The sequence below is a fragment of the Micromesistius poutassou genome, assembly GCF_964030765.1.
Source record: "Micromesistius poutassou genome assembly, chromosome: 6".
NCBI classification, from domain to species: domain Eukaryota; kingdom Metazoa; phylum Chordata; class Actinopteri; order Gadiformes; family Gadidae; genus Micromesistius; species Micromesistius poutassou.
This window is the reverse complement of record NC_140276.1, coordinates 5,272,871-5,288,085: the sequence shown is the minus strand read 5'-3', so window position 1 is coordinate 5,288,085 and position 15,215 is coordinate 5,272,871. Positions and strand designations below refer to the sequence as shown.

Here is a 15,215-nt window from a genome sequence, read left to right as displayed (position 1 = left end):
TGTTAACGGCCTCCCACGGTCTCTGCTCCCAGGACCCGCTTCCGGATAGAGATGAACAAGGCAGACAATGAGGCAGGCAATGCTGCCATCGACTCTCTGCTCAACTACGAGACCGTCAAGGTGAGAACAGCCTCAAAACAGTGTTTTTTTTTTTTTTTCCTCCACCACCGAGCGAGCGCACCACACCTCCATCACCGACCTTTAAGGAAGAAATTCACGCAGCCAAGCACATCTATGCACCATTACCATTGAGGCCAATTTGCATGCATCTGGGTGTATTTTTGCTTCTGTTAGATTTCCTTGCCAAGTGCTGGGTGGCACACGCGGGGAATCCTATTGTTTGGATGTTTTGAGACAGTCGGGGCCCTGTGGTTATTTTAAAGTAGTTATTGTTGGTTGGTTTTATGCCAAAGCAATCGTATGCGTCAGGGCTGGCTTGTGTAACCCTTTTTGATAGGATGCGTTGATATCACGGTGTGACCGCAGACTCTTTTATGGGTTTAACTATATCACGCCACTGGGTCAATGGGCAACCTGAAAAACGCATATGTAATCCGTCGTTTCAAATTGATAAGATATATGACGTATGCTTGTGGCAACTAGTGGATGTATAAGGCACTGCAAAGGAACCTTTGCAGTCACATGTGCAGTCACATTATGCAACGAAACGCAATGGCAAAGTCTTTTCATTATCACCCCGCCTTAAACTACCATCCCCCTCCCATAAGCCCCTCTTCTTTCTCACCCCTATTTCGTCACCCCTTCCCTTTTTGTCTCACCCTAGTGTTTTTTTTTGGTCCTCTCCACATATAAGCCACGGCACAATGATGTGAACAAATATTTACATGCAGAATCTGTCTCCGATAGTGCTGTGTTTCATTAGCATGATTACCCCTGGCAAAATGTGTCTTTTAATTAATTTGATTAAAAAAGCCCTCTCTTTGTTTTTGCTCTCCCACCGTCTAACTCCTTGAGAAAATCCCTAATTCTTCTTTGTTTATTATTCAAATGGAGGCCGTTTTCTACATGGTCTTTTGGCCTCATTATCGGGTATTATTGTCATCATCCTTTATTCAATTTCTTGATTATGCCTGTAGACCGACACTCTGTGTCAAGTTTGACCGCGTGGAGCTTTTTTAATTGTGACTGGCGTTACCCGCTGATCTGGAGTCGTTCCTTCGGAAGTGCCGTGCGAGATGGTGACACACACCTTCTGAGTGGGATCCTCCCTGTCTTTTTTGTTAAGCCATGTCTCATGTAGCCCGGGTGTGCACAGAACCCATCCCCATCTCTCCCTGAGCTTTTCATCCCTTTAGTGGTTCCTGCAGATATATTTTGGTAGCCACGTTATTTCCTCTGCCGCATTCTGCCTTTTTTTTTTTGTGTCCTGCTCTTCCCTTAATGTTTTGTTTTTGTGGTATTCTTTGTCATCTGTGTCAATGCGGCTGGATTTAGCATCACTGTGAGCACTGAGTGTGCATATGTAATTAGATCCCCGCCCACTCAGAAATCCGTTCCACTTCCACAAAAGGCCCTGGCTGACATTCTGAGCACGACACACACACACACACACACACACACACACACACACACACACACACACACACACACACACACACACCTCTACTTCTTCCATATGTTTCCCGTGCATAGATGACAACAGAATCCTCAACGGCTGCACTCATTGGCCAGCGTGAAGGAGTGCCCACTTAGTTGGAGCAATAGAATCAACATCACACACCCTTAACAAAAACTATTGGACAACGAGCAGGCAAAGGTTAAGTGCCATCTTCGTCGCGGTGTGGTTTTTGTGGATTTAGCCTTAAACTTGGAGGGTTTTTTCGTATTTTCTTTGTCACAGGCCCTGTTGTTTTCTATGGAATGCAAGGCTGCAATGTTTTTACTTATTGCCAAGAGATTTCAGCAAGGGCACTTTCTTACGGTCTGTCGAGGCATTTAAACTGGGTTTTAGTACCAAGTTACTCAAACTAACACATTTGCTTATGAATAAATACATATTTCTGCCTCGTTTCCACATTGAAAGCCTATTTTGGATTTATTTAAGCAAGCCCATGCTCATTCACTTAGGGATGCAAGCCCTGCAGATGAAGATCACGGATATAAGCGGCTTTGTAGGGATTCGGTAATCATTAAACACACTCTTTCTTGTGCTCGCACACACTATATTTATATACCGCTCGTTCAGCTGTACGATAATCACAGATCAATCTAATGTTTCCTTTACAAAGTTTAGTCTGGCAGAGCTATCAAGGGATCTTATTTTATAGATCAGTACAAAACAAGGGCTTCAGCAGACTGTTAGGTTTCAGAACGGTAATGTAGCTCTGAGGCAGGTTGTGTTAAGGGGACTGCCTTGATGCAGCACTTTGATCCCGCCATCATATCACCTTCGCCACACTCCTTATGTCTGTCTCTCCGCATCACTCCCTACCCGCCCTTCTACCCAATCAAACCCGTCTCTTCTCTACTCTCCCCATCTCTCCCTATCTGCCCTTCTACCCCGTCAAACCCCGTATCTTCTCCACTCGCTCTCCGACTCCGACCCCCAGTACTTCAACAACGAAAAGTACGAGGCAGAGCGCTACGACAACTACCTGAAGACCTACGAGTCGTCGTCACTGAAGACCACCAGCACGCTGGCGCTGCTCAACTTCGGCCAGAGCGCCATCTTCAGCGTCGGCCTGACCGGCATCATGGTGCTAGCCAGCAAGGGCATCATGGCAGGTGAGGTTTTTGAAATGGGAGCACGGTAGCATGGAAATTGAGAGATTAAAAAAAAAAAAAAAACGGAATATATTTGCATGGTGTTACAGCTAAAATAGGGTCGGAGGAAAGAAGGCAAAGTACTGCGTTTTGGGTGCGTTCATTTTGTTTTGCCGAAATAACAAAGTAACATGGATGCCATGTAACTGAGTCCTTTGCAGAAAACGTGAAATGGAGGTGTACCTCGATTAAGATTCAGCCTTGTCAAATGCCCGTGCCTTGTCACTACTGATTTGCTCCATAGCCAACGTGCAAACTGTTCCATGAACCCAGCCCCCTGCTTCTTTTTTAAACCCATGACTCACCGATTCATCTGTGGTGTTTTTGTGGCAGGTACGATGACGGTGGGAGACCTGGTCATGGTGAACGGCCTGCTGTTCCAGCTCTCCCTTCCCCTCAACTTCCTGGGCACCGTGTACCGAGAGACCAGGCAGGCGCTCATAGACATGCACACCCTCTTCACCCTGCTCAGTGTCGACCCCAAGATCAAGGTAATGTCCTCGCCGCAGCTTGTACTTGGCCCCCTTTCTTAAACACCAGCCATGCTTTTCAAACATTTATTCACAAGCTTTTATACAATAACTCATTGGCAAGGATTCAGGGTCTATGGACCTGGAGAACTATTGAGGGTAGAAAACTTGAAAGCGCCGCATCTGATGCTCTCGCCCTCGCTCAGAGAGTCCTTAACGTCCTTATTTCCGTATCGCCTCGTTCATTCGTGTTAATGAAGCATGTGACTCAATGGTCTCTTAATGAGGACAGCGAGCGCTGCGGAGATGACTGCTGCCACTTAAGAAGTGTGATGAAAATGTACAGGTTTGACTGGGGGGAAGGAGGAAGCGGGTGCTGTGTCGCGGGTGTGAGATTCCCTAGTCCACCTGGCAATTAATATCACTTGAGCCCTGGAGTCCAACACATTGTCACGATCAAGATTACGAAGGCTCGTAGTTTATTGGAAACTGTGTATGGGGTTTGAGATATGAGTAGAGCAGGAATATTCGAACTGCGGTCAATATTTGGGAATGCGAGATGCCCTTTTATGTGATGGTAGAAAAAGGAAATTAGTGAGGACGTCTCGTCCTCACTGTGTGCTGGCTACAGCTGTGCGCTCCTTTTTTTTTATATCATTTTGATTGGACAAATATCATTTTGGATCTGCATATTATCACTGCCTGTTATCAGTCTTTTTTGTAAATGTAGATAATTAAGCACAATATTGAGTTTTTTTCAGGGTGCATTTGGCAGTGCTTGAAAGCGATCCACAAAAAAAGTGTTTTGCAAGGGATTTTGGGTTGATGTGGTGTGCTGTTACCTGCGGGATCTGACAGCATTCCCCCGAGTATTCAATCTGGATTGCATTGAAAAGGAAATAAAGAGGGCTTTGGGATGGGATTGATGAAAATTTGTCCCTGTATAAACAAGCTCATAGGTTTCTGTTTGTTTTTAGGGAAGAGAGACAGGCCAAGAGACAGATCTACTTATATTTGTTAACTGATCTCGATTTGGCACTATCCCTTAAATGCTATGTGTTATACATGCTATACATGTTTTTGCCCGCAAACATGAAATACTGAAAATGAAGGCCATTTTTACAACGCAAGACCGCGCATCTTCGTGTCACACAAGCGCACTTAAGGGCGAATGTCGGTCTGGCTGCTTAACAATATGGATGCCACTCCTATTCCCAGCCTGTAATTACAGTAGGAAAATGAATCTGCCCAGTTATTTTCACTCATCACTAATGCTCCTCTCCATTGTCTCTCCCTGTGGGATGGCACTGCCTGGCAACCCATTACTGCTTGAACACAGTTTAACAGTCTCTCTCTCTCTCTCTCTCTCTCTCTCTCTCTCTCTCTCTCTCTCTCTCTCACCAAGTCACCCCCTTTTTTTTTTTTTTATGCAGATGAAACCCACCCACCCCACCCCTCCTCCATTAAAACCGCTCAGTGAAAATGTTATTTGATTTTGCCACAGTCACACACCTTCCTCCCACACTTCCTAACTCTCCCCCCCCCTCCAACCCCCTCCCCCACATCCCTCCTCTTTTCCATTTTGTTGTGTGGAATTAACATCTGTTTATACAAATGAACCGAGTGTTATCATCTATATTCATTGCCTGTGGGGGAGGGGCGGGGGGGGGGGCATAGTGGGTGATTATGTTGCTATTAGTATAGACGCAGGGCGACTCGCAGGCAAGGTCAGCGTCGCTGTCGTCGGCGGTCTGAAAAAAAACAGCAATCCTTTTTAGGTACGACAACAAAGGAGCGATGACTCCCACTCAGGAACGTGGTCCCTTTAAATGGTCTGTTCTACACAATTGTCACGGGGGGTGTTGAGTTGAGTGGTGGACGAGGGGGGGGGGGGGGCATATTTTAATCCTATGCGGCGTGTGTGTGTGTCGTTTGCACATACCTTGCATCACACTCAGAGGGGAGGGGCTAACGCGTAGCAGAGGTGAAAGGAAAGCCATCGTAGCGGTGAACCAAACTCTTCCCTGTGTGTGTGTGTGTGTGTGTGTGCGTGTGTGTGTGTTTGTGTGTTTGTGACCCCTCCACCCCTATCTTCCTCCACAGGAGCGTGATCTGGCCCCGGTGCTGGCGGTCGAGCCTCAGGACGCCACCATCCGCTTCGAGGACGTGTACTTCGAGTACCTGGACGGCCAGAAGGTGCTGACGGGCGTGTCCTTTGACGTGCCCGCGGGGAAGAAGGTGGCCATCGTCGGCGGCAGCGGGTCAGGGTAGGTGATCTGGGTGCCCGGAGAGCCTGTCCTCCCACCAGTGTTGCGGTGGTGGTGGTGGTTGTTCTGCAGAGCCGGTCGTCCCACCCATGTTGTGGTGGTTGTTGTTGTTTGGTGTTCCACCAGTCCCCTCGCTCGCCTCTGGAACTCTCTCCCGCTGTCCATCCGTACCTTTAAATCTGCCATCCAAACTCCCCTGCTCCGACTGGCCTATCCCACTTAACTCCACCCACCAGCCAATTGAATGAATACGTTGCATTGTTTATTTTTTACTCCGTCTTTGAAAAAAGGATCGCTGAAATGCTTCGATTTGGCTTCCGGTCCTGTATGACGTCATACGGGACCAGGTTACCTCCCCTTTCTCTGCTTGCCCCGCCCAGAGAATTTGGCCCGCCAATGAGACAATGAGCTAGGACCGTGCGAGCGCCACAGGTGTGTGTGTGTGTGAATATACACACTGTAATGCAAGTGTTCTTTGTTATTTGGATAACCGTTCTGCTGTTGGTGTTGTGGCGCATAACACACAACACAATAACGCAAGCTTGCATAAAGCTCCCATTTGGTAAAAAGACTAGACTGCATCGGGTAGAGCTGGGCGATTAATCAAATTTTGATCGCAATTTCGATTTCAGAGTGAAATAATCACCAAACTAATATAATCGAGTTGAAACGATATTTTTTATTTTTTATTTATTTTATTTATTTTAATTTTTTTTATAGAAATTGCAGAACAGCTGGATTCATATCTGGACTTTATTTTCTATTTGACCATTTTGTGTATTTTTTTAAGGGGAAATTTCAAAGTTCTCATTTAAAAAGTGTTTTTTTTGGAGAGAAATTCTGAATAAATGAATTCGATTTTTTTTAGATTTTCTTTTAATCGAGCAGCCCTAGCGTCTGGTTGGTTGAGAAGGAATTGGGAACTGCAACATGGAGGAGAAAAGGATTGTTGCCCAGGATTGTTCGTCGGAGCACCGCTGTCGCGGCAGCGGGGCTGGGTGGCCAGCGTTCAGCGGGCAGCGGGGCTCCGACGGACAATCCTGGGCAACAATCCTTTTCTCCTCCATGTCGCGGTTCCCAATTCCTTGTCAACCAACCCGACGCAGACAACCCCGGGCAACAATCCCCTTCTTCGCGGTTCAGTCTGTACTTAATATTGACGTGGAAGTACCAGTGGAAGAGGTGTCTGAGAACCCGACGCAGTCGTTTGAGATTCATAATATGAGAGGCGCAAACAGCTTTTGACCATGATAATATATATTATATTATATAGATATCTAAATATAATATGATATTATTTAGATATAGAGCTCCAGGACTCCTGCCGGAGCACCCGGAGTGTTCAGTGTTCCACTGTAAACACTAGCGCATGGTACCGTGGCCGCAAGTTGCTCAGGGCCACACCCCCACCCTCCACCTTGACCCGCCTCTAAAAACGGCGCGTTTGTGGAGAGCTCATTGTGGGACTGGCTTGTAGTGGCTGTAACTCTGCACCAAGGCTGAATTTCTTGAACGTCTTCAAGTACTGTATTAGGGGCCCACTAATACCTATATTCAAGCATCCATAAAATAGCATGCCATGGGACCTTTAAATTGTATTTGCTTGTCTAAACTGTAAGGTGACCTTTAGAGGGCGCCTTACAGGTTGTGAAAGGCGCCCTGAAATAAAATGTATTTTATTTTTATTATTATTATTATTATTATTATTATTATTATTAGTCCGTTCTCTTGACAGCATCCTAGACCGCGCCCCTACACAGGTCGATCGCCGAGGCCAACATTTTGTCTCTCTTCACGCAGGAAGAGCACCATCGTGCGACTGCTGTTCCGCTTCTACGAGCCCCAGCAGGGGAACATCTACATCGGGGGCCAGAACATCCGGGACGTCAGCCTGGACAGCCTGCGGAGGGCTCTGGGGGTTGTGCCACAGGTTTGTGGAGGAGGCTTACTGCACCAACCGGGGCTAGAGATTCAATTCATATGTGTTTTGGTTGGGATGTGCATATATTCATATAGAAGTTCACTGCTGGCAGCTGTGTCTCCACCAGCGATATGAAATGTATATGTCACTGTAGTTTAACCGTAATTGTATTACAATGAGATGAGGAAAGTAACTTTTACAGACATAAACTTTATTTATATTGATTCATTTTGGCTGGATGATCATGAGGTACTTCAGTTATGCTTTGGGATTGAAAGCTTTTTTTTTTTAGCAGATTTGATTTGACATGCTTTTGAGGGACGGCTGAATATTCTGCTGAGGACAGAGCTGTGAGATAATTTTTTATTGAAATGTAATGAAATTAAATGTAATGAAAGGTCCGACACACATTTTGGCGGCTTGTAAACCCATGAGGGCCGGGCAACAGACTCTATCTAAATATATAAGCAACAAGGGGGCAGCGTAGAACAGTGTAAAGCCAAAGTCACAACACCCTGCAACGCATTCATTGCACTCAGCCCACGACGTGATCCGAACAGATGGCAGGTGAACTGCTCATGGCATTTTGTTTTTCCCCGAGCGCCGTCCCGTTGTGTGGTTTTGTTTCGCCTCGGTGGCTGTCGGCCGCCACAGTGAAGCGATTGTCTAAAATTATTTTTATTTCTCTCTTTTATTTTTTTTGGCGCCGGTGTGTGTGCTGGCAGGACGCCGTGCTGTTCCACAACACCATCTACTACAACCTGCTGTACGGCAACATCAACGCCTCGCGGGAGGACGTGTACCAAGTGGCGCGGCTGGCGGGCCTGCACGACGCCATCCTCAAGATGCCCCACGGCTACGACACGCAGGTCGGCGAGAGGGGACTCAAACTATCGGGTACGAGCTGACGACGACGGCGGCGCTGCATCGTCATGGGGATCGCTCAACGCTCTCTGCTGCCGCTGTGAAGATCCCTCTGAGGCGGGGTGGGGAGGGTGGGGTGGTGGGGAGGGGAGGGATATGACAGGGTTTATTAAACTGAGCTTTGTTTCGAGCCCAGCGTGTGCAGCACACACACACGTGCACACACACACACACACACACACACGCTCCCACACACTTGATGCTCTCACAGACACACACGCATGCAGTCACACACACGCGGTTGTATTTTCACTGGTTTCTCCATGGCCCCCAAGTCGCTTTTAACAAATGTGACTGTAAATTGATGTGACGAAAAAGGGAAATTGTCTTGTTATGGTGAAAGTGGCTATTTAACAACGAAAGCAGGAGCAGCGCACCAAAGAAATTGTGCGAGTGTATGTACGGCAAGAGAGGGGACATTTCAATAGAGGAGAGATCTATCAAGCTAGATCGCAGCCCTAGTCTGTGACACAACGCTAATGTTCCCCTAATGGTTCAGTAATACGACGACTCATCTAATCAAAAACGCCATATTTATGATTACTATATTCATGCACATTTAGGAATGTGTAGTGTCCATTAGTAAAAATGTAAATTCATTTTAAATAAGACTATTGGCTGCGGTGGCTTCAAAAGTTATATATTATTTTTCCTTTTAATTTTCCATTTAAGTGGACCAAATTATTATTGTGCCCGGTTAACAGATGTTCCTTAAATGGAAAAAGATACTCAAAAGCTGATTTGGCACCGGCCCTGCTGGGTTTTTCTCCTGCTTCGCTCGGACGCGTGGGCCGCCACCGTGACGCCTGATGGGAAAATGAACCCCTAATGAATCTGAACTGATAAGAGACGACCATTTAATAATTTGGCTCATAGCAACCCTTGCATAACTTATTTAGTCCGAATGCTAAATGTCATTCAAGTCAACATTCAACTCTGCGCAATTACTGGCAGCATGATTGCCTTCATGCGGCGTGAGCTGGTGCGCAGGCGATGGAGAGAGAAAGAGAGAGAGAGAGAGAGAGAGAGAGGGATAGAGACGGAGGGGAGAGAGTTAAATAAAGAGGTGACTACATTCTCATTAATTTCGCTGCCTGTGTGTGTGACTGCTGCCAGAGTGTGCATCGGGCAGCGTTTGGGGGAGGGAGGGGAAGGGTGCAAGTGCTCCAAGGCTTTCACCTCTGCTCCCTTCTCTGCTGCTGCTGCTGCTGGTATTTATAACCGCTGAACACCAGTTGCTTTGAAAGGACTGCCTGCCATAAAGGCCCTGTCGGAGCGCCGCTATGAAAATTCACATGTGCCCGCACTACAATTTCCCCTTCACAATCGAGTGAGTGCTTCCGGTCCAAGGCCCCTGGCAGAAATTATGTTTGTTGTGCGGCTGTGTTGGTTAATGTTAAACTGGGCCGATGGGATGCATCGCACGCACGCACGCACGCATCTCTCGGATGCTTGTGTGTGGATGACGTTGTTGTTGTTGTTGTTGTTGTTGATGTTGTTTTTTCTTCCTGGGGTCGTCTGTTGGGTTTTCTCCAGGAGGGGAGAAGCAGCGGGTAGCCATCGCCCGTGCCATCCTCAAGCAGCCTCCCATCCTGTTGTACGACGAGGCCACGTCCTCCTTGGATTCCATCACAGAAGAGGTGAGCCGTCCGAATTGTATCCCCCCCCCCCCCCCCATGTAGACAACGTCCCCCGTGTAGAAAAGGCCCCCCTACTCACGGCGTGCCCCCCCCCCTTGACCGCATGAAGACCACCGTGCGACCAGGAGCGCATGTGCGCTCAATCAACTGGGCTCATGTTCACACTTAGGCCCAGTCCCATTTCTCTCCCCTTAACAAGAACATTGAACACTTGCTTTGAGTGCCCTTAGCTGCAAGTCCGCTCCCGAGCTGGCTAGCGTTCAAGGGTTGATTTTAAGGGAAAAACAGCACTCCTCCTTGCTCCCCCAAGTATTGGGACACACTACCCCTTCGCGGGAACGTGCAAAATCTAGGGTTATGGCTCAAATCTAGGAGAAGGGGGAGAATTGGGACATGGTCTTAGCATGCGCGAGTGCCCTTGAATAGCTGTCACTAGGTTATCCAGGTAGCTATGCAATCATTCCGCTCAGATCGCAGTGCTCCTTTTGTCGCGCTATGACCGGTGGGAGGAGTCGGAAATTAACTATGAGAGGTCGGTTGAGTGTGTGTTTTTGTGTCACGTCTCCGTGTGGACACAACCTGCACTCACCCACCCACTCACTCACGCATGATCACTGATCACCTTCCTTTTCTCTGTTGCCGTCCTAGCCCATTGCTGGTTTGTTTTTCGCCTTTCACTTTGCAAGTCTCTTTAGGAGTATTGAAAATGAACAAGGAGAAGGACAGCCAGTTCCAGCTTTTTAGGTTCAGAAAGGGCAGTAGCAGACATGAGTTGATCCTTTCTATCCGTTCCATAATTTTGATTTATATATGGTTATTTATGAATACCCAGCGCTGTCCTTGGTGTCAGCTTTCTCTGCGACGTCATACGCATCATTTAATATGCATCATTTCATATGCTCGTAATGCAAAGGCAGGTAAACAAACATGTGAGATATTGCTGAGCCGCATTGCGTTGGCTTAGCATTGGCTGAAACTTGATGCTGGCTGGAATTAGGTTTCATATATATACTGTCATTCATGTCATACCCGCATTTACTTTTGGAAACTGTAATTGTAAAACAATGTTGTTAATGCTATTCATATTTCCTTGATGCCATGGAATATTTGACTATGCTGATAATAATGTTCTCTGTGTGTGTGTGTGTGTGTGTGCGTGCGTGCGTGTTCTTGCAGAACATTCTCAATTCAATGAAGGAGATGGTGAAGGACAGGACCTCCATGTTCATAGCCCACAGGCTTTCCACCATCGTAGATGCTGATGAGATTATCGTACTCAGTCAGGTAAGAAAGGAGCGTGTTATATCTGATCCTCCGCAGACCCCGGTTGAAACGGTTGTTATTTTCGGTCCTTTCCAGAGAAAGGGCCTCATTCACATGGGTTCCTGCAGCTAATTACGAGAGCGTCCACCACGCCGGGTGTTAACAGTGCGTCATGTTAATTACCAGGCCCAATTAAATTGTATCGCCGTGGCGACCCGGACACCGGCTGACCCCCGGTGCACGGCGGGCCTCGTAGGCAGAGCCATTTGCTTCCCAGCGCTCGCATCTCCTTCATCTACCTTTCACCCCCCTCCCCCGTCCGTGTGAGGTGGTCCGTCATGCTCTTCTCATTAAAGCACGACCGGCGACTACAGGGGGCAGCGCGCGCGCGCCCATAGAAACAAATGTATGGCGCTTTTATTATTTTTTTTTTCCTCCGTAAGTGCTCATTAGCGCACTCTTGCGAGTTGTTTTTGTCAGATGGCCCGAGTCTTGTTTGTCGCCATGACTAATCATGTATGGGCCAGCTTCCCAGACATGAGAGAGAGGCCTTGTCCTGGGCTAAAATAGTCTCTCAATGGACGGCTCCATTCAAGCTTGCTTTTTTTTTTTTTTTTTTTTTTACCCTTGTTTTCCCGACCGTGGCTAACCGGGGGTGTTCTGATGCTAAACACAGCCAGGTAGGGCTAGGGCACAAGTGCACCGTACTGAGCGATAGTTTTTTTTTTCTTTTCTTTTATACACACGGTAAGGTAACGGGGGGGGGGCCGCGCGTAATTAGGACGAGCATCAACTGTGACAGCTTAGGCTGTTTTAGACCGAGCGGTGCCGTGGCGCCATCCAGGTGCGACGTGGTTTCGCCGTCCATGGCGGTGTCGGGAGGTGACGCGAGAGGCGTTGGTGTCCTCCCGCGGAACGGGAGGCCGTGTTCTCTGTGTCTTTTCTCTCTTTTTTTTTTTTTTCTTTCTTTGCTCCGCGCCCGTGGCTGCGGCGTCAGATGGTGGGGATCAGAGGGGTTGCGGCGAGAAGGCATGTTTGCTTGTGATGTCGCTATGGCATTCGCTGGTGTCATCAGCGGAGGACTGCCTGGGGGTGCTCATTAAAATAACTAGTAGAAGCCAGTCACGTGCTCATCTCTCTCTCTCTCTCTCTGCCTCTCTCTCTCTCTCTCTCTGCCTCTCTCTCACTCTCTCTGTATCTGTCTCTCTCTCTCGCTCTCTGCCTCCTCACGCACGAACGCACGCTCACTCGCCCAGCCAAAGCCCATGCCAACACCTCTGCATGTGCTCCTGGGTAGGTGGGTGGGTGGGTGGGTGGGGGGAGCTGGGGTGATTTATTCATGTTGACTGTGTGGGAGGGAGGCCTGTCTGTGTTTGTGTGTGTGTGTGTGTGTGTGTGTTGTTTTGCGGTGGGAAGTGAACAGTTGTTGGGGAGGCGGCAGGGCTAGCTGATGGGGAGCTCTCTGGGAGGCAGAGTGTGGCGATGCTCCGCGGTCGCCATCAGCCACATGCTATGCATTCTAATATTCAGAGAGAGAGAGAGAGAGAGAGAGAGAGAGAGAGTCAGTCTCAAACGCACTCCGGACGAGCTCTCCATCTTTCTCCGGCGGTTGTCGTGTTTCCCTTTGCGTTGGCGTCACTGTTCCCCCCACGTGCTCCTCCAGGGTAAGGTGGCGGAGCGGGGGAGCCACCAGGCGCTGGTGGCCACGCCGGGCGGCCTGTACGCAGACCTGTGGAACACGCAGAACAGCAAGATGCTGAGCGGCGCCGGCGGCGGGGCGGGCACCGGCGAGGAGCTGCCGGCCGAGCGGATCAACCCCAAGGAGGAGGAGCGCAAGAAGCTGCAGGAGGAGATTGTCAACAGCGTGAAGGGCTGCGGGAACTGCACCTGCTGAGAGCAGCCGTGGGAGGGTTTCCATGTGATGTGCCGCCGCGCAACGTCCCAAGCCGCCGTCTCGGTGCTTCCCCCCCCCCCCCCCCCCCCCCCCCCCCACTATTATTGAAGCCCTGCTGTTGGTTAACGCCACGATTCTAGAATAACAAACGCAACCATTTTTTGGTTCAAGAAAGTAGCGATACGTTGTCTTGGAATGGGCGTGTGGAACTTCAGCTTCCCATGAATTGAAACCCTCCCATGGAGTGAACTCCAGCTCTTCTTCTTCCACCACCTCCTCCTCCTCCTCCTCCTCTTCCTTCAGATGGTCTGCAAATGTAGAAGCCCCCTTCTTACCGGCAGTTGAAGGGTGGGGGCTCCTTGTCCCCCTCTCTCCCTCCCTCCCTCCCTCCCTCCCTCCCTCCCTCCATCCATCTCTCCATCTCTCGGCCCCTCGCCCTCCTCTTTAACCCTTCCATCCCTGGCGTGGAGAGGAAGCCTGGGGAGCAGGACCCATCCCGGGCGGGGGGCCAGGAGACGTGGCTGACGCGACAGTTGAAGCCTCAGCGGAAGCCAACTATAGGAGATGATGTATATGAATACGTGTATATGGGTGCTCGGCATCTGTTGGTCAACATGGTAGGTTTTTGTTGGATTCTTTGTCACCATCAGGTTCGATGACACCGCTCATCATAACAGATGAGAGCACATGTAATTATTGAGATAAATGCCTTTATTTTCACACACTGCTCATGTTGACTCAAATCTTTTTTTTTTTTTTTTTTTCTGTGCATTTTTTCATGTGATTTTTTTTTTTTTTTTTTTTTTTTTTTTTTTTAAGAATACGTATGTATTGAAATTGGGAGGCGTGGGTGGTAGGGTAGGGTGTGTGGGGGGGGGGTGTAATAAATGTACACTCTGTTGTTTACAGGCAGATGTTTTTTCAGAAAAAATTGTCTTCTTGGCAGTTTAAAACCGTTCTTAGGTTTATGACAACGTGTAACAAGTGGAATTTATTGAGGTGTGAAACGTCTCCAAAGGGAGCTGGCAGTGTATGTGCTGCAGTCACATACAAGTGACGCCTGGAGACAAGTAATGGCAGCACAGCACAGTATTTTGAGAGTAGCGGGCTCCATTTTTAGAAACGCCAAGCATTGAGGCAACAATAACACGGCACCATTTGAAAGTATTGTATAATATAACGGGGATGGTCGGAATCGGCGAGTCGAGATGTTTGAGCGCTGTGACGTCACGATTTGTTTTCTAAGACAACTTCCTGTATTGTACAAACGTTCACCCTTATGTTCACGTAAGGGCCGAGGAATGTGTACATTTTTTTATTATTATTATTGCCTCGGTTAATGAGGCTTTATTTATCTGGTTTGGACAAACATTTGGTGTTGTACAGCTGTGGAATTCCCATCCGATGCAATCAAAGTAAAATTTAACGACATCATAACCAATAATACAAAACTGGTAGTTTTTTCCCCCCCTCTTTATTATGCAATTCATCACTGCTGGTGTCTAAATAAAAAAAGTGTTTTAAATTATTTCGTTGTGTTGGTATTTCTTTACAATTGAAAAAGAAACACAAAGTTATCGACGTGTACAGCAGGCCATTAAGCCCTCGATGGACAACATCAACCAAAAGGCATGGACAGACGAGACAAAAGGCTGGCTTCATCAAGCCGCCCCCAGCAGCACCTTCCAGAGGGAGCGACGGATGAAAGTGGATTTGGTTGGGTCTCTGGCTGAAAGGAAACCGACCGGCTGATTAGCGGCTGGACCGGGTGTCCTTTCATGCACCATGTCTCGGGTGATGACTTGATGTTAATGACGTCTGTCTAATCTAACCTAGGAAGAGATTACCAGTCAATTCATTAGTGAGACGCTACAATGTCCAACTACTTTCCCCCTAACGGCTTATCTTGCTAATTATGCAAAGGGTATAATTCACTGAGAGACGTTTTTTTTCTTTTTTTTCATATGTTGGTTTTCTTTTATGTTACTGTTGAATATTATGATTACATTGCCTTTTAGTTAATTTGAACATAGGAAATGGACTACCTGTGCA

General features: G+C 48.0%; 1 protein-coding gene across 1 annotated transcript in view; it reads left to right on the top strand.

Annotated features, from left to right (window-relative positions):
• Positions 1 to 14,685, top strand: part of abcb7 (ATP-binding cassette, sub-family B (MDR/TAP), member 7) — a 23,679-nt gene extending 8,994 nt beyond the window's left edge. Inside the window, exons 6-14 of the mRNA XM_084469112.1 lie at positions 7 to 120; positions 2,571 to 2,745; positions 3,118 to 3,275; positions 5,358 to 5,521; positions 7,322 to 7,451; positions 8,168 to 8,339; positions 9,903 to 10,006; positions 11,183 to 11,290; positions 12,933 to 14,685. Of these exons, the coding sequence (XP_084325238.1) occupies positions 7 to 120; positions 2,571 to 2,745; positions 3,118 to 3,275; positions 5,358 to 5,521; positions 7,322 to 7,451; positions 8,168 to 8,339; positions 9,903 to 10,006; positions 11,183 to 11,290; positions 12,933 to 13,163 (1,356 nt within the window). The 3' untranslated portion in view covers positions 13,164 to 14,685. The remainder of the gene's footprint in view (positions 1 to 6; positions 121 to 2,570; positions 2,746 to 3,117; positions 3,276 to 5,357; positions 5,522 to 7,321; positions 7,452 to 8,167; positions 8,340 to 9,902; positions 10,007 to 11,182; positions 11,291 to 12,932) is intronic.
• The last annotated feature ends 530 nt before the right edge of the window (positions 14,686 to 15,215 follow it).